This window comes from Gobio gobio (genome assembly GCF_949357685.1).
Source record: "Gobio gobio genome assembly, chromosome: 17".
NCBI classification, from domain to species: domain Eukaryota; kingdom Metazoa; phylum Chordata; class Actinopteri; order Cypriniformes; family Gobionidae; genus Gobio; species Gobio gobio.
The window spans coordinates 1,221,486-1,245,376 of record NC_137110.1 but is presented as its reverse complement, the minus strand read 5'-3'; the positions used below and the strand labels follow the sequence as shown (position 1 = coordinate 1,245,376).

General features: G+C 49.1%; 2 protein-coding genes across 3 annotated transcripts in view; both read left to right on the top strand.

Annotated features, from left to right (window-relative positions):
- LOC307140977 (arf-GAP with dual PH domain-containing protein 1) overlaps nucleotides 1-18,604 on the top strand; it is a 33,567-nt gene extending 14,963 nt beyond the window's left edge. The window contains exons 2-11 of one of the 2 annotated variants that reach the window (XM_079840839.1): nucleotides 1,168-1,298; nucleotides 1,808-1,899; nucleotides 2,585-2,667; nucleotides 2,747-2,859; nucleotides 14,759-14,905; nucleotides 15,025-15,108; nucleotides 15,219-15,281; nucleotides 15,364-15,435; nucleotides 17,941-18,172; nucleotides 18,244-18,604. In XM_079840839.1, the coding sequence (XP_079696965.1) occupies nucleotides 1,168-1,298; nucleotides 1,808-1,899; nucleotides 2,585-2,667; nucleotides 2,747-2,859; nucleotides 14,759-14,905; nucleotides 15,025-15,108; nucleotides 15,219-15,281; nucleotides 15,364-15,435; nucleotides 17,941-18,172; nucleotides 18,244-18,272 (1,046 nt within the window). In that variant the 3' untranslated portion in view covers nucleotides 18,273-18,604. Of the gene's footprint in view, nucleotides 1-1,167; nucleotides 1,299-1,592; nucleotides 1,900-2,584; nucleotides 2,668-2,746; nucleotides 2,860-14,758; nucleotides 14,906-15,024; nucleotides 15,109-15,218; nucleotides 15,282-15,363; nucleotides 15,436-17,940; nucleotides 18,173-18,243 lie in introns of both variants that reach the window. The other variant, XM_079840840.1, reaches the window with a different exon arrangement.
- A 2,856-nt stretch (nucleotides 18,605-21,460) lies between these two features.
- Nucleotides 21,461-22,471, top strand: uts2r4 (urotensin-2 receptor 4; the record flags this gene model as incomplete). Its single annotated transcript, XM_079841296.1, has 1 exon — nucleotides 21,461-22,471. One exon carries the CDS (start codon nucleotides 21,461-21,463, stop codon nucleotides 22,469-22,471), a length of 1,011 nt encoding a protein of 336 aa, XP_079697422.1.
- Nucleotides 22,472-23,891: the final 1,420 nt, after the last annotated feature.

Sequence of the window (23,891 nt, the reverse complement as noted above, 5' to 3'; positions counted from 1 at the left end):
TCCGCCAAATAACGTCCCCCGACCCTTTAAAGAACTCCACATCCTGACCGTCTCCGAGCATTCTGGGAATGTTACCACTACTAGGCGAAGTCCTTGACCCCAGCAGGGATGATCTGAGAACAAACAATTTCTAGCAGGGCTTCCCTTTAATTTCACAGGTGATATGTGAACCAGCACTTTTTGGATTTAGTTTTCATCTTTTCTATCTGTCAATATAGAAAACCACGTCGGTCTGAATTAATTGGCCAAATCTGACTGGAATTTAATTCGGATTGTAAGGGGGCTTGAAACTTGTTCTAATCCATTCGACTGGACATTAAACACTTGATCGGATTTGAAACGGAAACTAAAGTTCTGCTTCATTGCCGTCTTTCTCTTGTTCTCAGTCTCACGGTGTTCCTCAAGGCTCTGTCCTCGGACCTCTTCTTTTCTATATTTATTTGTTATCCCGTGGTCATATTATCTGTTGTCTCATTGTGATGCTGACGACCTGCACATGTACACACCTGCATGCTTGGCTTCTTTATTTAGCTGGTGAACACTATGTTCAGGTCGATCGGAGTGATCCAGCTCTCTCTGGATTTAATTTCTGGTCCAAGTCTTTTTAATTCTACTGTGCAAAAAATGTGTTTTACCGTTTTATCTTATATCTTAATATCTGTCAATATGAAGTCAGATATATGTGTTTTCCCCAGGATAAGGGTTTTATCAGTGTATCAGTAATGCTGGAATATTATCTCTGTGTGTGTGTGTGTGTGTGTGTGTGTGTGTGTGTGTGTGTGTGTGTGTGTGTGTGTGTGTGTGTGTGTGTGTGTGTGTGTGTGTGTGTGTGGTTTTAGGCTGTAGTTAATGATACTTTACCTTGTAGTGTTCTGTAGCTTCAGGCCGTTTTCAGAGCTCCTTTAGTAAACTCATGATCACCCTTGAGTTACTTCACTCAAGACTTTTCCAGGAATCCTGATGATGTAAATCAGTGTTGTAATTATCATGTTTGTGTTGAGTCGGCAGTAACGCAACACTGTAATCTATTATTAACACAATCCGTTCATCTGGATCTCAACCCTGCAAGTGACAGCCTTTTTGTTTTGTGTCAAACTTGAAGACAAACACCTTATGTGCTTTCATATCTATATTATTTATTCATTTCTCTCTCTGTCTCTCTCTCAGATCCGGAATGGGGCTCTTGCTCTTTGGGAGTGTTTGTTTGCCTGGCCTGCTCCGGAGTCCATCGCAGTATTCCCAGTATCGGAAAAGTAAAATCCCTCCGACTCTCACGCTGGGAGGATTCAGAAGTTCAGGTGTTGTTGACGTTTCTGTAAACCTGCTGATTTGTGTTCAGAGGATCACCACTGTCCGTCTTTATTGACCTTTAGACCTGCTATTTTTGTATAATACACAGATCAGGCATAACATTATGACCTTTCATATCTCTTCATCACAGCATCTGTTAGTGGGTGGGATATGATGTAATGTTATTTTCCATGCAACAAAAAGCAGAAAGTTTGAAAATGTCATGCACTTCTTTTTTCTTTTTCCACACCAAAACTATGAAGATTAGTGAAGACTTTACTTTCCGTCTGTTCCTCTCTCAGAGTGTCATGTGACTCCAGAAGACATGAGTCATGTGACCCTTATAGAGCTATTTCCTTTCCAGTCGCGGTCACTGCGAACCAAATAGACATGCAGACTCTTCACAGAGAACATCACTATGATGAGTTGCATGCGCTTTAAACCATAAAAAACTAATGAGGAGCCTGCCAATATCATCTGATTAATGTTGCATAAATGCATGTTTTATTGTTTTTAGTTCATGTCTGAGCATGGGAACGACACCATGAAGGCCGTTTTTGAGGCGGATGTTCCAGTTTACTACTACAAGCCCACGCACAGAGACTGCCAGTGAGTAACCATGGCAACACGCCGCATCTCCACCAGCACATTATGATCATGTCAGTCTTTGTGGAATGGCTGGATATGCAAATATCCTCTACGTATCACACTCTTCAGTCTGAGGGAACATCTTACAGTATGTTTAGGGTTAGCTCAACTTTAATACTAGTTAATTTAGCTGATCGGCAGGCTTTACACAGCTTCAGAGAGTCAGGAGAGCATGCATGTCTATCTTTACCTTCTATCTAGATGTGTTTTGGCCACAATTAACTGTAAAATGGGCCAAAAGATGATCTATTGGAGTGTTTTAGTCATTTATCTAAAATTACCAATATACACACTTTTCCCTTTTACATTCACATGCATTTAAACCTTAAATCTGGATGATGAGTGGATAAAAAGCCCATGGATTGATCGTTTGATAGACATGTGAAAATTGATCAGATTGAAAAGCGAAACTGTAAAGTTCTGCTTCATTGCTGTCTTTCTCGGTCTCACGTTGTCCCTAAAGGCTCCGTCCTCGGACCTCTTCTTTTCAGTTTTATTTGTTTTATTTGCTACGAGACGATCAGAGTAAGACACTAATCTATCACTAGACTAAAGACTTTAAATGACTCTCACTCAGGGTGTTATTGTGGTTCCTGTAGTCAGGATGAGTGTAACTTATGTACGTGTGTGTGTGTGTGTGTTTTAGGGTTCTGAAGGAGCAGTGGATTCGGGCGAAGTACGAGAGACAGGAGTTCATTGAGGACGCCAAGAAGCCGATCTATGAGGACGGTACGTGTGCGTCTGATTCACACAACACTCCGTTTGTGTTTCCTGCTTGATGATTGACATGCTCGTTGACCAATCACAGAGGCGAGAGACGGCATGCTGATGAAGAGGGGGCGGGACAACGGACAGTTTCTCAACAGGCGGTTCATCCTGTCTTTGAGGGACGGCACACTGAAGTACTACACTAAACTAGACGTGAGTGTCAACATTTTTTTTTTAATTATGTAAAAAAGATGTTTTTATATATATATATATATATATATTAGGGCTGGGTAAAAAATATTGATTTCTCGATTTTAATCGATTCTCACTTTTACAAAACAATATCGATTCTTAAATCCCAAGAATCGATTAGTCATCCGGTTTTCAGTTAATGAATGAAATAAACATTGTAGCGCACCTCCCATCCAATAAATCTCAATAATCTTTGTGCTTTATTACTATTGATATGAAACAAAGTCTCAGATTTTCAGATTACGTCTATTATATGCACCATTACATAAGCTATTGATTGTCATTTTGAATGTTCTTCAATATTTAAAGGGGTGGTAAAACACATTCTTTTGAAGGCTTGACTGTGTTTGTGGGGTGCACTGTAACGTGTTCATGCTTCGTTTAAAAAAAAATTGCCTTATTTTTCATATATTTGACCTTTATTCTACACTGCTCTGTCCCTCCTTGTAAAACGGTCTGATGCTTTCCGGGTTGTATGAAGCCAGTCCCTCAAAAATACGCAGTGGGCTCTGATTGGTTAGCTGGCCCAGTGTGTTCTGATTCGCTAACCGCAGTGCACGGTTGTCGGAAACGTCACGCCCCTTACCTGGAGGCTGTGCTTTGGTCGGCGTCAATAAAACCATATGAGCCCGAATCAGACCCAGAACATTTGAGTGAAGATGATCGAGCAGAACCTGTTCAGTCCTCAAGAGTAAAGACTGCGGATCTATAGTGATCGCTACTGAATGGCACTTTAACTTTTGTATTTTTAGAACGATTATAGCCAAATATCTGTCGCAAGAACTAACCCAAAACGAACACTAAGCACTGGCTTTAACTAGTAAGTTAGCCAAATCACACACAGAACCATGTTTAGCATGCCTGTAGATAAACAATACATAAAAGCTCTAATCAAAGATTTACACTAATGCCAGGTTCGCTGTTGAGATTTTAACGTTAGGTGTTTGTAACGTTAGGTGTTCGTCGGATAACGTTAAGTATGAATGAGCATTTAACAGACTGGTTTGCAGAACAGCGCTGTCATCTGTTTACTTCCTTGCTACAACCTATTACAGGAAAACACATCGATGAAATATAAATCAGACTTACAGGTTGTGGCCCGTAAACAGCTTCTGTTTGTAAATCCAGCTTTCAGGACAAGCCGTTGTGCATATCCTGTATTGAACTCGCGAAGTTTGTGGAAGTTTGTGTTGTCCTCCGTGAAATGTGCAGCGCGCGCGTCGTGCATCCACGCACCGGCAGTGTTTTTTTCACGCAGCTGACGTTGTGCAAATCCGGCATTGAAATCGCGAAGACGGTGGATGTTTTCCTCTGTTAGATGTGCTGCAGGGAGCCCTGCGCGCGCCTGATTCCCCGCTGACTCAAACACACGTGCATATAACATGCTGTATGTTAAACGCTCTGCAACGCACCCCCGTCCCAAGGAAGGCTGAACAGAGCAAGTACCCCAGACCTGCAATCCGGATGAAAATAACAGCGTTTCCTCGGCATCGCGGCAACAACACTCCAGCCTAACTAACTTATACCACAACAGCGCCGCGATACAAAATGGCCTCACCCCCCCTTATTTAATATTCTCGGAGGAGGGATTTATGTAAATATTGAGCCTGTTGATGTCACCAACCCTGGAGGAATGTGTGTAGTCGCCTACTGGCCGTTTGCTGTAGTTCTTAGAAACTGATTTCTTTAAAAGCAAATATCTCCCTTTGCTTTAAACTTTGAACGTTGTAACTTTGCAGATGTTGTTTATGCTCAAGCAGCAACATTACACGCTAGCTTAAGTTAGAATAGTGAAATCGTGGTTTACCACCCCTTTAATGCATGTATGTAGCAGTGGCGGGTGGTGATTATTTTTGGGGGGGCATTTTTTTTCGGCGGGGGTGGGGGCTGAGACAGTGTCTTCACTTTTATCTTTTTACACATTCATTTCCCACATATAATTGACCTATCGGTAAGCCCCTCCCCTCGAACGCAGATGAGCCAATAGCAGTTGAGTATCAGTTACGCTGGGACCAGAACTCGGATATCTTTAGGTTTCAGCGCCATAGAGAAACAGTGGAAAATCCGAAGCTCTCATCGGTTTGATGGTGTTTATGCTACAAAAATGCTAAAATGTCGTGCCTGAGGTACTGTAGCACTGATTCCAGGGATCCTGAGAGGATTTTCTGTTTGTCATACACTCATTAAGTTACGATTAAAGTCTCTGCTAACATACAAACCGTACTAAAACTGTTCTCACGTCATGTAACACTGTAGGTCAAAAACACGACGGTCTACATTTCAGTGCCTCTCCATATTAAACTGGTTATATGTCAATTAATTTAGTTTTAGATATGTTTAAGGTCTATATTGTCTCCTATTTTGACGGGTATTATAGTCTACGGGTAGTGAAAGGAAGAGCTTGCACGCAGTTTATCGAAGTTGTTTTGAAGATACAAAGTTTATCAGTTATAACTGCACCCTCGAAAAGGCATACGGTCTGTATATGTTTGTTTACTGTGAGTTGTTTGAGTGTTTTTGTGTAATTTGCTGTGTATTTTAAATGAAATGCAACGTAGAGAGAGAGTTTGTGAATGAGACGTTAATGCGCACTCCTTATGCTTTTTTTGTTCAGCTCTTACGATGATTTTTTGGAGTGAAAAAGGACATCATAAACTTGATAAACCATCAGTAAAGTTTGGCCATCATACGGACAGGATATACGCTACATTCTGTGTCCAAAAATATCTTGTGGTAGGGTTTTCACACTGACAGCTGTCACTGTGAGATATAGCAACTCTGTTTGTTTGTCCGAGTTAGCAACAGTAACTAAGGAGGGCGGGGCTTACCGATAGGTCAATTGAATGAGGAAAGGAAAAACAAAAGAAAACGTCTCGGTTACGGATGTAACCCTCGTTCCCTGAGTAGGGAACGGAGACGTAACGTTAGTGACTAACGAATGGGGGTTTCGCTTAGAAGCCTATCAACTTCGAGTTTAGAGAAAACGCCCAATGGCGTGCCAATGCCATGGGGCATGCGGAATTTGCATACGTAACTCCGCCTCACCGCGTGAGTATATAAGGAAGTACGTGGCAATATCGCATTATGTTACCTGCTTGAGGAGCCAAGACTGAACTCCTGCGTTCCAGGTAGCACAACTGATGTGGCAAGGGGACGTTACGTCTCCGTTCCCTCCTCAGGGAACGAGGGTTACATCCGTAACCGAGACGTTCCCTTTCGTTCAGTCACTACGACGTAACGTTAGTGACTAACGAATGGGGGTCCCAATATAATCCCGCCACTCAGCTGTCTTCCAGTGCCCTGCGTAAGTGTGAGTACCCTGTCGTAAGACTAGTACGGACGAAGGACTCCCACTTAACACAGGAATACCAAGGTACACTGGGAAGCATATCCCAGTGAGGGAATGCCAAAAATGCCTACCCGTGGGGAGGACTTAAGAGACACATATGACCCGCTGAGGGTTGCATATGGAAGATCTCTAGGGTACCAGCCGAAGGTGGATTTTTAACCCTAGGGGTGGCGGGGACACGCCAAGGGAAGAAACCCGCTCACTGCGGAGACTTACGGTGAAATACACATGTGGGGGTCGCCGGAGGGAACCATGCACATGGGGCACCTGGCCGGACATGAGGGTCTGGGCTCGAAAGGGCAGACTGAACTGATGTCGGCGTCGACAGTGCTGGAGGAGCTCAGGGCTCTCGGGGAGCTCACCTGAGGAAAATATCGCACGTATCCAGTCCGTGGAGTGGAGTGGCGAGCAAGCGAAGACACCTGAGCCTGGCCCATCACCGGCCCCTCGGGGGGGCGAGTACATAGTTGGACACTGGCTCCACTCGGAGATAGTAGAATCTGGCGAATGTGTTGGGTGTCGCCCAGCCTGCAGCTCTGCAGATGTCTGCTAGCGAGGCGCCATGCGCTAGAGCCCAAGAGGAGGCCACACTCCGGGTGGAGTGTGCCCTCACACCAAGGGGACATGGTCGGCCTTGCTGCTGGTAAGCCAAAGCAATGGTGTCCACTATCCAGTGAGACAGCCTTTGCTTTGAGAGAGCACTTCCCTTCCGCTCTCCACCATAACAGACAAAGAGCTGGTCTGAGGTCCTGAAACACTGCGTCATGTCTACGTAGGCGCGGAGGGCGCGTACTGGACAGAGCAATGCCAAGGCTGGGTCTGCCTCCTCCAAAGGCAGCGCTTGCAGGTTCACCACCTGGTCCTTAAACGGAGTGGTGGGAACCTTGGGCACATATCCAAGCCGGGGTCTCAGGATCACGTGAGAGTTAGCCGGCCCGAATTCCAGGCACGCTTCGTCAACCGAAAATGCCTGCAGGTCCCCGACCCTCTTGACTGAGGCCAATGCGGTCAGCAGAGCCGTCTTCATAGACAGAAACTTAATATCAACCGACCGCAAAGGCTCAAAGGGAGGTCTCTGCAGAGCAGTTAACACTACTGCGAGGTCCCAAGAGGGTACGAGAGGAGAGCGAGGAGGATTCAGTCTCCTGGCTCCCCTCAGAAACCTGTTGACCAGGTCGTGCTGACTTACCTTCTTGTTCTCCAGGAGATCGTGGTGGGCAGATATTGCGGCCACATATACTTTGAGGGTGGAGGGAGACAGCCTTCGCTCCAGCCCCTCTTGGAGAAACTCAAGCACGGACCCGATCGGGCATTTCCAGGGGTCTTCTTGGCGGGAAGAGCACCAGGTGACGAAGAGGTTCCACTTCAACGCATAGGCATGCCGAGTGGACTCTGCCCTAGCGGAAGTGATGGTGGCGACCACCGTAGGTGGTAGGCCACTCAAACCTGCCACGTCCCGTCTAGGAGCCACACGTGGAGGCTCCAGAGGTCGGGACGCGGGTGCCAAAGGGTGCCCCGTCTCTGAGTAAGGAGGTCCGGTCTCAGAGGAATAGGCCAGGGAGGAGCTGTCGCAAGGAGTATGAGTTCGGGGAACCAGGTCCGGCCGTGCCAGTACGGGACGACCAAAAGGACCTTCTCCTTGCCCTCCCTGATCTTGCACAGGAGCTGTGCGAGTAGGCTCACTGGGGGGAACGCATATTTGCGTAGGCCCCGCGGCCAGCTGTGCGCCAGTGCATCCGTGCCGAGCGTGCCCTCGGTCAGGGAATAATACAGGCTGCAGTGGGAAGAGTCGTGGGAGGCAAACAGATCTACCTGTGCGTCGCCGAACTGTTCCCAAATCAGCTGAACCGTCCGGGGATGGAGTCTCCATTCTCCCGGGAGAGGCTGAAACCGCGAGAGCTCGTCGGCTGCGTGGTTCAGGACTCCCGGAATATGGACAGCATGAAGGGACCTCAGGCGCTTCTGACTCCATAGGATGAGATGGCGGGCGAGTTAAGACATACGGCGGGAGCGTAGACCGCCCGAGTGGTTGATGTACGCGACTACGGCCGTGTTGTCTGTCCGGACAAGCACATGTTGACCCTTCAGCAGCGCTCGGAAGCGGTGCAGGGCGAACCGTACTGCCAGCAACTCGAGGCAATAGACATGCAGGAGGCGCTGGGGTCCTGTCCAGGAGCCCGCGGCTGCTTGTCCATTGCACATGGCACCCCAGCCCGTGGCAGAGGCATCCGTCGATACGACAACATACCTGGAAACTCGTCCTAAGGGCCACCGGCCCGTACAAAACTGAGGTTCGACCACGGGGTGAGCGTCTGTAAGCAGGCCCGAGTCACTTGGACCCGGAGCGTGCCAGACTGCCATGCCCATCTCAGGACTCGATCGCGAAGCCAGTGCTGAAGCGGTCTCATATGAAGAAATCCGAGCGGCGTTACCACGGCTGCAGATGCCATATGCCCCAGGAGCCTCTGAAATAGTTTCAGTGGAACCGCACTCTTGCTCTCGATTTGTCGGAGGCAAGTCAGCAGAGACTGCGCGCGCTCGCTTTCTCGAAAGCTGCGCGTACATGGCGACCGAGTCGATCTCCATACCGAGAAAAGAGATCCTCTGCACGGGGCAAAGTTTGCTCTTCTCCCAGTTGACCCGAAGGCCCAGACGGGCTAAGTGGTGGAGAACCAGATCTCTGTGTCCGCAAACCTGCTCTCGAGAGTGGCCTAGTATAAGCCAGTCGTCGAGGTAGTTCAGGATGCGGACCCCGTGCTGCCGAAGGGGCGCAAGGGCTGCCTCGGCGATCTTCGTGAAGACGCGAGGGGACAGAGATAACCCGAATGGGAGAACCGCGCACTGGTATGCCCGCCCCTCGAAAGCAAACCGTAGGAACGGTCTGTGTCGAGGAAGGATGGAGACATGGAAGTAGGCGTCCTTCAGGTCGATCGCTGCAATCCAATCGTACGGACGAACGCATTCGAAAAGGCGTTTCGCAGTCAACATCTTGAACGGAAGCCGGTGAAGGGATCGGTTCAAGATGCGAAGGTCCAGGATTGGTCGTAACCCACCGGTTTTCTTGGGTACAATGAAGTAGGGGCTGTACAACCCCGACCTCATTTCGGCTAGAGGGACAGGCTCGATCGCACCCTTCGCCAGTAGAGTGGCAATCTCCGCACGCATGACAGGGGCATGGGCCCCGGTCACGGTATAGCGGACTCCCCAGTAACGGGGAGGAGCCTGCGCGAACTGAATCGCGTAGCCGAGCCTGACGGTCCGGGCAACCCAGCGGGACAGCCCCGGAAGCTGAAGCCAGGCTTCCAGAGACTGCACCAACGGGGTCATACGGACGACAGACGTACCCTGGGTGGGGCAGCGAGGCAGCGTTACCGGCGCGGACAAGGGAGGCTGTTTGGCGTCCCGGGGTCGGAGCACGGTTAACGGCTGCGCCCTGACAGAGGAGACCAGGGAAGGACTCGCGTTCCACTGGGGTCTGCTCTGCCAGGGGGCTGGCGACAGAGAGGGATGCGAGTGGCGAGACCCGAGGGTGGCGCGCACTGTCATCACCGGTCTCTGGGTGCTCAGAGACAGGAACATGAGTTCTTCCCAAGCGCTGCTAGCCCGGGGGCCAGCAGCGGAAGGATTTTCCCCCGGCCCTCCACCGGGGGAAGGAGAGGCCCTGCTACCATCCCCTGGGAAGAACTGGAACCCATCTCTGAGTTGTCCACCTCCATCCTGGCGTTTAACCAGTCTGGGGAGCGGACTGGGCAACATCCTCAACCACCTCCATGGCGCGGCCCAGGTGAAGGCTGCTGCTGGGGCCGGGCGGGAAGAGGGAGGGCGCCCTCGGCGGCGAGCGGACTGAGGCGACTGGGCCGGCGGCTGGTGCAGCAGCTGGCCGCCGGGGCAGTACGTGTTACAGCCTCAGTCTGCTCTGGGGCGGCCGAGAACTGTTGGGCGCAGTTCTCAGCCGCGCCGCCGAAGAGGCCAGCCTGGGATATGGGTGAGTTGAGGAGGCGGGCCCGCTCAACGTCCTCCACATCACCAGGTAAGGCCCGGTGTTCTCCCGGACCACAGCTGTGGACATCGCCTGACCCAGGGAGCGTGTGGCCACCTTCACCGCCCGGGGGCGGGGTCAGTTGCGGCACGCAGCTCAATGAAGAGCCCTGGGTCGGCTCCACCCTTGTGCATGTGCAAAGGGGCGGCGGCCTGCCCGTAGCTCTGCGGGACCACGCCACCGAAGTAGACGAGCCCACAGGCTTTGGGGGGGGTGCTTAGGACAGCCACACCACGCCACGTCAAAGCCCTCTGTGGACACCGTAGTGCGCAACAGAGAGTTCAACAGTGGGGGGGAGGGGGCCCCAGTGTACCCAAGGCCGCGGCCCCATCAAGGGCAGAGAAGGCGGAGGAGGCCACCAAATGGTCACGGGAAGCACGGGGACTTCCGGGACCGCGTGATCTCCTCATGCACCTCGGGAGCGAAAGGCATTGGGGGCGGGGCCCAACAGCTGCCGGGTGCCGCCCCCAAAAACCAATCGCGCAACCACGAGCACCCGCGACTGGGCGGAGTTCCACACCAGCGCGAGACCCGCGGCTGCCCGAGATAACATGGCTGTCAACTTTAGGTCAGATCAGGCAGTGCTAACACACCCGGAGGCGGAGCACAACCTAATCGTCATCCCCAAAGGACTCCAGCCCACCTTGGGATGCGGCGATCGACATCTCACTGCTATCCGGAGCGTGAACCGAACGAACGGGGCGTCAGAGACGGGCCGTAGATTCAATCCAACACTCACGGAAGCGATGTATAAGAGGGGGGCGTGGCCTGAGGAATGAACGTCGGGGTTCTTAATACCACAGCACCGCCCTCAGGTCACCCTGGCCACCAGCCAAAGTACCATCTCACTCGGGGACGGTAGATTGGGGTGTGGCAGAGGGGACTCTCTCTCCTCACGGAGATCATTGAGTCTCGACCGCGACATCGCGATGGTCACGCCCCCGCAATGGAAACGTGACACATCCGCAAACACTGCCCGAACGTGCTGAAGCCCAAACACTCGAGCAGTGAATGCGTCCACAGACAGCAGCGGAAAATCGATCGCACCCGGAAGTGCACGGGCGAGCCGTCTTGAAAAAGACGTGCCACGCGCAAGCTCTTTTTGTGAGAGGAAAGCCTCGCAGTCGATGCCGAAGCGCCCAGGGAAACACACACCAGCTGTCAAACGGACCACTGCGCAGATCAGCAGGCAGGAAGTATGCGATCACTGGAACGCGCCGTCACACCAACACCGACTGGAAAGCTGCTCGTCTCGAAGAAGCTGACAGAGTCTCAGAAGGCTGTAGGAGTGAAGAGATAGGTACTCTTGGCTCCGAAAGCAGAACATAATGCGATATTGCCACGTACTTCCTTATATACTCACGCGGCGAGGCGGAGTTACGTATGCAAATTCCGCATGCCCCATGGCATTGGCACGCCATTGGGCGTTTTCTCTAAACTCGAAGTTGATAGGCTTCTAAGCGAAACCCCCATTCGTTAGTCACTAACGTTACGTCGTAGTGACTGAACGAAAGGGAACAGCAACAACAGACTAGCATGTTGACTACTTGAACATAAATTTTGCTCTCCTTTCTTTCTGGCCAGCAAATTTCTCAATGACTCTCTGATTAAAGTCCGTCATCTCAGTAGTGTCATGATGTTTGCATTGTTCAGTCAGATATTTGAGGTCTCTCGTTGTTGTCCACAAAACTTCAGTACCGACACTTTGAAATAAAAGACAGGGAAAGCAATAAAGGGCATTGCTAACAACACATCAGCCAGCCCTTACGTTTCTCATGACAAGCGCCTGAAGCTCTGAGTGCAGCTCCTCTGTCATTGGCTGATGCTGGATTTGTAAATCGCGTTGGTCCGGTTCGGGATCCTTTATACTTTTTTTTCTTCCAGCGAATGCCTTGTGAAAGAATTTTGTTTAACTGCTGCCATCTCTACGAAAGTGATCATCCTAATAGGGTTTTTGGCGGAGTCGGAGTGACTATGTCGCCCGCGCACTTTGACACCCGTCAACTTGACAGGTGACGAGAACCAATCAGATTGGATAAAATAACACGCATCCAATTCTGATTCGCCAGGGACGCAACGACCTGCGTCCGGTGGAGGATCTTTAAGAACCAATTAGAGACCAGCTTCAGGTCACATGCTGCCCGTATATTTCCGGCGTCCCTCACGCATGAAACATATTGAAGAACATATAAAATAGTTAACCCATCAAAGCCAATTTTTAATAAATGCTGAGGCTCTTACTAACAGCCAGCACGTCGTTTGAGTAAACTATTTTATTTTTATTTCACTTTTATATCATTTTTGTATACATGTATATTTCTGGAATTTTGATTACATACCACCACTGGGATGTAGCCTATGAATAAATCTGGCAAGTTTTTATGGCAGCCAAATGTTTATATTATAAAAAACTAATTGGAGTTGAAATATGATTATTTACTTGTAAAGTTAATATTATAACTTTATTATTATAAAAAACTAAAATCATTTAGTGTAATTTAAGTGTTTGTATACAAATCAGTTAATTTTTACCTTCACTATTAGTAGGCTAATGTAGCACCAAATGACTCCCATAGTTTACAACATTAGTTCAGAGATTTGTTTTCCTTGAGAAAATTGGCCATGTATTATACCTGATATACCAGTGGTCAGTCTCTATCAAAAGTGCTCCAAGGAAGGACCAGTGGAGAACCGGCCACAGGGTCATGGAGGACCAGTGGAGAACCGGCCACAGGGTCATGGAGGACCAGTGGAGAACCGGCCACAGGGTCATGGAGGACCAGTGGAGAAACGGTCACAGGGTCATGAAGGACCAGTGGAGAACCGGCCACAGGGTCATGAAGGACCAGTGGAGAACCGGCCACAGGGTCATGGAGGACCAGTGGAGAACCGGCCACAGGGTCATGGAGGACCAGTGGAGAACCGGCCACAGGGTCATGAAGGACCAGTGGAGAACCGGCCACAGGGTCATGAAGGACCAGTGGAGAACCGGCCACAGGGTCATGAAGGACCAGTGGAGAACCGGCCACAGGGTCATGGAGGACCAGTGGAGAACCGGCCACAGGGTCATGGAGGACCAGTGGAGAACCGGCCACAGGGTCATGAAGGACCAGTGAAGAACCGGCCACAGGGTCATGGAGGACCAGTGGAGAACCGGCCACAGGGTCATGGAGGACCAGTGGAGAACCGGCCACAGGGTCATGGAGGACCAGTGGGGAACCGGCCACAGGGTCATGAAGGACCAGTGGAGAACCGGCCACAGGGTCATGGAGGACCAGTGGAGAACCGGCCACAGGGTCATGAAGGACCAGTGAAGAACCGGCCACAGGGTCATGGAGGACCAGTGGAGAACCGGCCACAGGGTCATGAAGGACCAGTGGAGAACCGGCCACAGGGTCATGGAGGACCAGTGGAGAACCGGCCACAGGGTCATGGAGGACCAGTGGAGAACCGGCCACAGGGTCATGAAGGACCAGTGGAGAACCGGCCACAGGGTCATGGAGGACCAGTGGAGAACCGGCCACAGGGTCATGGAGGACCAGTGGAGAACCGGCCACAGGGTCATGGAGGACCAGTGGAGAACCGGCCACAGGGTCATGGAGGACCAGTGGAGAACCGGCCACAGGGTCATGAAGGACCAGTGGAGAACCGGCCACAGGGTCATGAAGGACCAGTGGAGAACCGGCCACAGGGTCATGGAGGACCAGTGGAGAACCGGCCACAGGGTCATGAAGGACCAGTGGAGAACCAGCCACAGGGTCATGGAGGACCAGTGGAGAACCGGCCACAGGGTCATGGAGGACCAGTGGAGAACCGGCCACAGGGTCATGGAGGACCAGTGGAGAACCGGCCACAGGGTCATGAAGGACCAGTGGAGAACCGGCCACAGGGTCATGGAGGACCAGTGGAGAACCGGCCACAGGGTCATGAAGGACCAGTGGAGAACCAGCCACAGGGTCATGGGCGGCCAAGGCTCATTGATGCCCGTGTGATCAAATAGACGAGCTACTGGAGCTCAAACTGCTCCAGAAGTTAATGCTGGTTCTGATTGAAAGGGCTCAGAATACACAGAGCATCTCAGTTTGTGGAGTATGGACCAGTCAGGGTGCCCATGCTGACCCCTGACCCCGCCCAAAGCACCAACAGTGGCCCGTGAGCATCAGAACTGGACCACGGAGCAATGGAAGAAGGCGGCCTGGTCTGATGATCACGTGTTCTTCTACATCTCGTGGATGGCCGGGTGTGTGTGTGTGTGTGTGTGTGTGTGGCTCACCTGGGGAACACATGGCACCAGGTGCATTATGGGAAGAAGGCGTGGCGGCGGAGGCAGTGATGCTTTGGGCAATGTTCTGCTGGGAAACCTTGGGTCCTCTATATATATATATATATATTTTTTTTTTTACATTAATATTTCTGTAGGGTTAGTGTATATTTTAGTAATGAAAATGCTAATAACTGCCGTGTCTCTGTAGGCTAAAGAACCCAAGGCCATTATGAAGGTGGACACCCTCAACGCCTGCTTCCAGCCGGACAAGATCGGAAACCCCAACGGCCTGCAGATCACATACATTAAAGACAACATCACACGAAACATCTTCGTCTACCACGACAGCAGCAGAGTAAGAGACAACACGCACACACACACACACACACACACACACACACACACACACACACACACACACACACACACACACTCACACACACTCATATCTGAGACTGTCTCTGTCTCCATCAGGAGGTCGTGGACTGGTTTAACTCCATCCGAGCCGCTCAGCTGCACTATCTGAAGGTGGCTTTCCCTGGAGCCACGGATGCTGAGGTCAGTCCTGAAACACACACACACACACACACACACACACACCTTTGTAATGTTCATTTCAGTGAATCCAGTCGTGTGCAGTGAACTTACAGCTTCTCTTTACCGCTCAGCTGAAGCCCAAACTTACACGCAAGTTTCTGAAAGAGGGATACATGGAGAAAACAGGCCCGCGGGTGAGACACACACACACACACACTCAAGTGATAGAAGAAGGAACATGTAAGAAGGTAAACGTTTCGTTTTGATTGTGTGCAGCAAACAGAAGGCTTTAAGAAGCGCTGGTTCACGCTGGACCACCGGCGGCTCATGTACTTCAAAGATCCTCTGGTAAGAAGCTCTCGAGTTACTCCTGAGATTCAGAGACTGTTTCACACCAAACAAACATTTAACACTAGTGATCGACCGATATATCGATTTTTAAGCATTTTACCATAATCGGATATCGGTTTTGTAATATCGGATTTACCGATAAACAGCGCCATCTTGTGGGCGTTTTGAGAATTGCGCGCAGGATCGCCATTACAGCACATCTGAGGCGAGACAACAACCTGCACAGGTAAAGTACACTCGCCTGCTCTGCTGTAATTAGTAAACTTTATTTAACATAAGTCATTAATACACAAATTAGATGTTACATAAATGCCTGAAATCTAGCTGGTTTATTCAGGATTTGACGGATTATTTTACATGCCTCCGTGAGCTCGTCGCTCTTAGGGCGTTTTCACACCTGAGAGTCCGCACCAAGGTCCGAACCGAAGTTCATGTTTTGATACTTTTTATATATTCGGTTAGTTTTGGTTTGGTTTCACATTGCAATTATGCGAGTGCACTAAAGAACTGCACATGACACACGCGTGTCCACTCGTCTTCATCATGTGGGGCATCTGGACACTGATTGGTTTGTAAACGGACGTGCGTCTGACGTCAGCATCTTTGACGAGAGTGAATGAACGGACGCATATCATGGCCACTATTGAACAGTCGCATTGCTGGACTATTTTTTATTCGTTACGTTTAAAAGTGGACATTTCAAGCTTTATATTCACATATTTCTCATGTTTGTGAGACGAGTATCTGCTGAGTTTGGGTTTATTTGAGACGCTCCAGTTCATGTGTAAAGCATGTGATCGCTCCCGCGATTATTGTCTGCTATAGATTATTTGCTTCTTATTTATTAAATCCAGGCAATTATCTGATTAAACATTGATTAAAATTAAGATACAATTTATACAAAACGAAATTCACATTAAAGAAAGGCTTTCTAAGCAAAATCATACAACATTTTGTTTAAAATCATTTCTGACCTTCTGACATATTGCGCATCTTTTCACTTTTCACAATCAATGTAGCCTAAATTGAATATAAAAAATAACATTATAATATTTAAACATAAACAGGAACTTCCTGTAAATGGTCTGAAAGTCCGAACCATACAGAAAATGCTTTCACACTAGAAACGAACCTAACCTTTGTTCAGTTTGATCACTGCCTCTTGGTCGGCCCGTGGTCAGGGGAGGTTTCACACCTGTGATTTTGATTCGGACCAAACTGAAAAGTCCGAAAATCCGGACCAAACAAGGTAGGGGTGAAAACACCCTTAGAGTCACGTAAAATAATCTGTCAAGTCCTGTCCAAATACAGATGCAACTGTGCATGAATGAAATAATACAGCCATGAATGAGCACATGTTGGAAATAAAAGTGCTGAGTTTAATTCTCTCTCTGTTGTCTGTGCTCATCATTCGTCTCGTGAAGTCGTCTGTATTTTGATGCTCAGGAAATGCTCCACAGCCACCGCATATATAACTTTATCAAGATTCACTTGTTTAAAACACCGTAATTAATTATATAAACATTTACTTAACCATTAATTCGCTAATAAACATCGAAGTAGGATAATAATTATTTATTATCTCCGCGAACGATCGCAGTTTGAGTAGTTCTGTGTAAATGCAGAGATAAACATCAGTTTGTCAGCAGATATTTCATCATCTAGAACGACAAAAACATTAATAATTCTGAAATAACATACCATTTGAGAAATGCAATAAAATACGATGTTTTTTGTTATATTTCAATATTCCAGAGAATATTATTCAGTTATTTAACATTATCCTATTAACCTATTAAACAGTTTATAAATCTACTAAAACTGTAGTTTAAAATTAAGTATTACATTTCAGAGCCATTTATGAAAACAAACGAAACTCTGATACTTACAAAGGTTTACAAAAGAGACTCAGTTTTCTACACTACAGCCTAGTTCTGCTCAACTGCGAGTATTACGCTACATTTAACAGCAATGCACATTTTATTCCAGGTGGTTTAGATTGTTTATTTTTGTTTTTTAATTGGTTAGAATTACTTTTATATGCTTTATTGATTTTACCTTTCCTTCCACCTAATCGAAGATTTCATTTTTTAAACAAAAACAGTTTAGCAGCAGTGCACTTTTTTATGTTTTGCTCTTTCAGATCCTCTATTTATTGGTGTATAAATAAGATTTGTTTTGTTTTCTATGTAAGGAGTGAGTGATTGTTCTAAATCAAATGGTTTGTTCAGTTCAATGGTGTGTAACCGTGTCAAAAACAGAAGAATAACAGTAAATAAATATCGGTTCTGTATATCGGTTATCGGGCACATAAAAACAAAAATTATCAGTATCGGTATCGGTTCTTAAAAATCAATATCGGTCGATCTCTATTTAACACACACTTTCCCTTTTACATTCACATTTACACCTTAAATCTGGATGATGATGATACTTTTCAAATCGAATGTTTTTCAAGTTTGATCTTGAATGAGGAATCCGTTTCTTCTGTGTGTGTTTCAGGACGCGTTTGCTAAAGGCGAGGTGTTTCTGGGACACCGAGATCACGGGTACCGCGTGACGATCGGACTGCCCGCGGGGACCCACTATAACGGGGCGTGGCAGTACGGCATCACCATAGAAACCCCGGAGCGCAGCTTCCTGTTCACCTGTGAAACGGATGCGGAGCAAAAGGATTGGATGGGCCATTTCAACGTAGTCCTCAACACTCCCATGAGCCCACAGGAGTACACAGGTACCAGCACACACACACACACACACACACACATGTGGAAGCATCACACATAAGTGTTGTGTGTTTTTCAGTGGAGGCGTACTTCAAACACAAACACTGATGGACCACCGGACGCTCGGCACATCTGACCTCTGACCTCTGCAGCGGATCTCACAGCACGTGCTTCTGATATCTGTTGTTTGTACACTGTACTATAATTCTGTATTATCATATACATTAGATTAAAACTTCTTCCCCTTTATACTTGCATGTTTATCTAAACTGAAATTTGGCTTTGCACCAGATTAGTCTTGTAAGGTGTTAAGGCTCCATCTAGTGGTGAGATTGAGTTATTGATCATCTGACCCATCACATGGACATTTACTGAAGTCAGTTCAACTCGTTTTAATGTAAAAGTCAATTCTTCAACATATTAAAGGGATAGTTCAGACAAAAATTGTTGTTTTGTCATCATTTTCTCTTCCTTGTGTCGTTCCAAACTCTTTCTTTTCTCAATAGAATATAAAAGAGATGATTAGCAGAACATTTTACCTTTAATAACAGTTTGTAGTGATCACATTAATCTTCAGGCCTCATAAGTGTCATAAAACTGTCCATCATAAGTGCCTTTCAAAAGTGTTCACATCCCTTCTTTTTTTAAATTTTGCCATGTTGCAACTTTATGATATAAATTATATTTTGCAATCAATATACACTCAATACCCCATAATAACTAAGCAAAAACCAGATTCGAGACGACTTTGCAACTTTATTAAAATAAAAAAAATTAGGAGAGGATACACTATATCGCCAAAAGTGTTGTGCCGCCTTTTTCACACACACATGAGCATCATCTGTAGGGTTTAATATGGAGTCGCAGCTCTAACAGCTTCAGCTCTTCTGGGAAGGCTTTCCTCAAGGTTTAGGAGTGTGTTTATGGGGATTCTAGAAGCGCATCTGTGATGTTGGACTGTGTCCATATCGATCGGCACTATTGCATTTTGCATGAATGTTATTGTTTGGACAGAAGAGCAAACGGAGAGTTTCTTTGTTAAGATACCAATGCATTCAAAAGTCAGAGCCTGATCACACATTCATTCTAGATCTGCGTTACATCTACACTATATCGCACATGAGCTTTAACGCCATCCCATTCTCAATCCATAGGGTTTAATATGGAGTCGCTCTAACAGCTTCAGCTCTTCTTTCCTCAAGGTTTAGGAGTGTGTTTATGGGGATTCTTCATTTGTGATGTTGGACGAGAAGGCCTGGCTCTCAGTCTCCGCTCTAATTCATCCCAAAGCTGTTCTATCGGGTTGAGGTCAGGACTCCAGTTCCTCCACCAAACTCCTCATCCATGTCTTTATGGAGACGCTTTGAGCACTGGTCAGTCATGCTGGGACAGGAAGGGGCCGTCCCCAAACTGGGCCCACAGAGTTGGGAGCATAAAATTGTCCAAAATGTCTTGATGAAGCATTAAGAGTTCCTTTCACTGGAACTAAACCACCAACCAAACTCCACCAAACTTAACACTTGGCACAATGCAGTCAGGCAAGGCAACCGCCAAACCCAGACTCGTCCATGGGATTGTCAGACAGAGAAGCGTGATTGGAACACGTCTCCACTGCTCTAGAGTCCAGTGCCGGCCCGCTTTACCCCACTGCATCCCACGCTTTGCATTGCACTTGGTGCTGTAAGGCTTGGATGAGCTGCTCGGCCATGGAAACCCATTCCATGAAGCTCTACACACTGTTCTTGAGCTCATCTGAAGGACACAGAAGTTTGGAGGTCTGGAGCTCTTGACTCTGTAGAAAGTTGGCCACTTCTGTGACCCTCAGCATGCGCTGACCCCGCTCTGTGACCCTCATCATGCGCTGACCCCGCTCTGTGACCCTCATCATGCGCTGACCCCGCTCTGTGACCTTCAGCATGCGCTGACCCCGCTCTGTGACCCTCATCATGCGCTGACCCCGCTCTGTGACCCTCATCATGCGCTGACCCCGCTCTGTGACCCTCAGCATGCGCTGACCCCGCTCTGTGACCCTCATCATGCGCTGACCCCGCTCTGTGACCCTCATCATGCGCTGACCCCGCTCTGTGACCCTCAGCATGCGCTGACCCTGCTCTGTGACCTTCAGCATGCGCTGACCCCGCTCTGTGGCCCTCAGCATGCGCTGACCCCGCTCTGTGACCCTCAGCATGCGCTGACCCTGCTCTGTGACCTTCAGCATGCGCTGACCCCGCTCTGTGACCCTCAGCATGCGCTGACCCCGCTCTGTGACCCTCAGCATGCGCTGACCCCGCTCTTTGTGGCTGAGTTGCTGTTGTTCCCAATGGCTTCCACTGTGTTATAATCCCACTAACAGTTGAGTGTGGAATATTTAGTGTAATATTTGGTCTTATTGCACAGGTGTCCACCGATCACGGCCCCACACTTGAGTTCTCTGAGCTCCTGAGAGCGGCCCATTCTCTCACTAATGTGTGTAGAAGCAAACACACACACACACACACACACACACACTCCTGAGAGCGGCCCATTCTCTCTCTAATGTGTGTAGAAGCGTCTGCAGGCCTAGAGCTTGAGTTATACAGGGATTGAACACCTGAACTCAGGGATGTGGAGGGGCGTTTAATAAAAGTGCTGATCTAAAAATCTTCATGTGTCTGTGAAGCCCTGATTTGGATTGTTCACGTGAGCTGGAGGATATTCGTGCGCTGTGTGTGTTCGTATGTTGGTGTGAATGGAAGATTATTGAGTGCTGCTCATGATGAGGGTGTGTGAAACGGCACCAGGGTGTTCGGAGACGTTTGAGTGGCTGAACGTCAGATCACACCTACCCGAGAGAGAGAGAGAGAGAGAGAGAGAGAGAGAGAGAGAGAGAGAGAGAGAGAGAGAGACAGAGAGAGAGAGAGAGAGAGAGAGAGAGAGCGAGAGAGACGGACACGAGAGAATCCTGCAGACAGAAACCAGGACGCAACCACACACTTTCCAGAGAAGCAAAGCTGGATGGACATCACATCTGTAGGCTCACAGACGGCGCTTTGTTTCACGCCAGCCCTGAGTTGGATCATGGGAATGTTTAGAACCTGTTTCCGAAGGACTTGTAGGTCAGTCGCTCCACGTTCTTTTAGTACTTTGATGTTTGAAGATACTTTTTTCTGCCGCAATCTAAGAAATAAACGTGTGTTTTCAAAGCGATGCCATAGAAGAACCATCTTTGGGAACCTTTCAGTAAACAGTTCTTAAAAACCCATTTCAGATTTGTAAGTGTGGATTGAAACAAGAGCTCACCAACTTTCTTCCCAACAATGAGTAATGGAAGTACTGTGGCGGGAAGCGCTGGAGTCGTTTGGGTCACTCCGCTTCTGGGCGCCACCCTGATCACCATGTGTGTTTTGGGCGTGACGGGGAACCTCTACACCCTTGCCATCATGCGCTCGGCCACGCTGCGGCGCGCCGGCTCCATGTACGTCTTCATCCTCAATCTAGCAGCGGCTGATTTGCTCTATCTGGGCACCATCCCATTCGTGGTCTGCACCTACTTCGCCCACGATTGGTTCTTCGGGGAAATGGGCTGCAGGTTGTTGTTAAGTCTGGATCTGCTCACCATGCACGCAAGCGTGTTTGTGTTGGTAACGATGAGTCTGGAGCGCTACCGTGCCGTTGCCACACCTTTCCGGGCCCGGCGCTCCACCACCCGCGGCCATTGGCTGATGGCGTTGGGAATCTGGGCGGCGGCGTTCGTGCTGACGCTCCCCATGATGGTGATGATCCGACTCCGAGAGGGACGTCCGGGAACGGTGGGACTCGTCAAACGCATCTGCTTTCCGACCTGGACACCCGAGGCCTTCAAGGCGTATCTCACCGCGCTCTTCTTCACCAGCATGCTCCTGCCCGGCCTGCTGATGGTCGGACTCTACGCGGGTCTCGCCCGGCGTTACTGGGCCGCTCAGGCCAACCTGACCCGCGGATCCTCGACGTCCGCCCGCAGGCGCAGACTGAAACACAAAGTGGTGGGGATGATCTTCTGCATCGTGGTGGCGTACTGGGCGTGTTTCCTGCCGTTCTGGGGCTGGCAGATGGCCAAGCTCTTTTCCTCCGAGTCGCTCCGCTCGCTGTCGCCCGCCGCTCACACCTACGTCAACTTCTTCGTCACCTGCCTGACGTACGGAAACAGCTGCGTCAACCCGCTGCTTTACACGCTACTGACACGCAACTACCGGGACTACCTGGCCCAGAGAGGTCAGTCCTCGGGGTCGAGTCGAGGGGACCAGGGGTCGGCCGCTGGGGTCAACGCACTCCAGGATCAGATAGGATGACTTCTGTTTTGAGAGTGTAACGTGACTTTTTTAACGCAGTTTTTGCTTCAGTTCTATTTTTTTACACTAAAACTTTCAAAAAATAACAAAAATGTGCTCTCTACAAGCAACAGAATTTGCAAAAATAATCAAGTGGTCCTCAGTGCAGAGCCAGGTGACATCCAGACCCCTCTATGGATGTAATTACGTTGAGAGAGGGGGAGCTTGATGTCAAGCTCCACCCATTATGTTCAGAGAGGGGGAGCTAGACGTCAAGCCCCACCCATTATGTTCAGAGAGGGGGAGCTTGACGTCAAGCCCCACCCATTACGTTGAGAGAGGGGGAGCTCAACGTCAAGCCCCACCCATTACATTTAGAAAGGGGAGCTTGATGTCAAGCTCCACTCGTTACGTCCAAAGAGACGGCTCGACATCAAGCCCCACCCATTACGTTTAGAAAGGGGAGCTTGATGTCAAGCTCCACTCGTTACGTCCAAAGAGACGGCTCGACATCAAGCCCCACCCATTACGTTTAGAAAGGGGAGCTTGATGTCAAGCTCCACTCGTTACGTCCAAAGAGACGGCTCGACATCAAGCCCCACCCATTACATTTAGAAAGGGGAGCTTGATGTCAAGCTCCACTCGTTACGTCCAAAGAGACGGCTCGACATCAAGCCCCACCCATTACGTTCCGGGGAGGGGAGCTCGATGTCAAGCTCAACCCATTATGTTGAGAGAGGGGAGCTCGATGTCAAGCTCCACCCGTTACGTCCAAAGAGACGGCTCAACATCAAGCTCCGCCCATTACGTTGAGAGAGGGGGAGGTCGATGTCAAGTCCCACCCATTATGTTGAGAGAGGGGGAGCTCGATGTCAAGCCCCACCCATTACGTTGAGAGAGGGGGAGCTCGATGTCAAGCCCCACCCCATTATGTTGAGAGAGGGGGAGCTCGATGCCAGGCCCCACCCCATTACGTTGAAAGAGAGGGGAGCTCGATGTCAGGCCCCACCCATTATGTTCAGAGAGGGGGAGCTCGATGTCAAGCCCCACCCATTACGTTGAGAGAGGGGGAGCTCGATGTCAAGCCCCACCCATTACGTTGAGAGAGGGGGAGCTCGATGTCTAGCTCCACCCATTATGTTGAGAGAGGGGGAGCTCGATGTCAGGCCCCACCCATTATGTTCAGAGAGGGGGAGCTCGACATCAAGCTCCACCCATTACGTTGAGAGAGGGGGAGCTCGACATCAAGCTCCACCCATTACGTTGAGAGAGGGGGAGCTCGACGTCAAGCTCCACCCATTATGTTGAGAGAGGGGGAGCTTGATGTCAAGCCCCACCCATTACGTTGAGAGAGGGGGAGCTCGACGTCAAGCTCCACCCATTACGCTGAGAGAGGGGGAGCTCGATGTCTAGCTCCACCCATTATGTTGAGAGAGGGGGA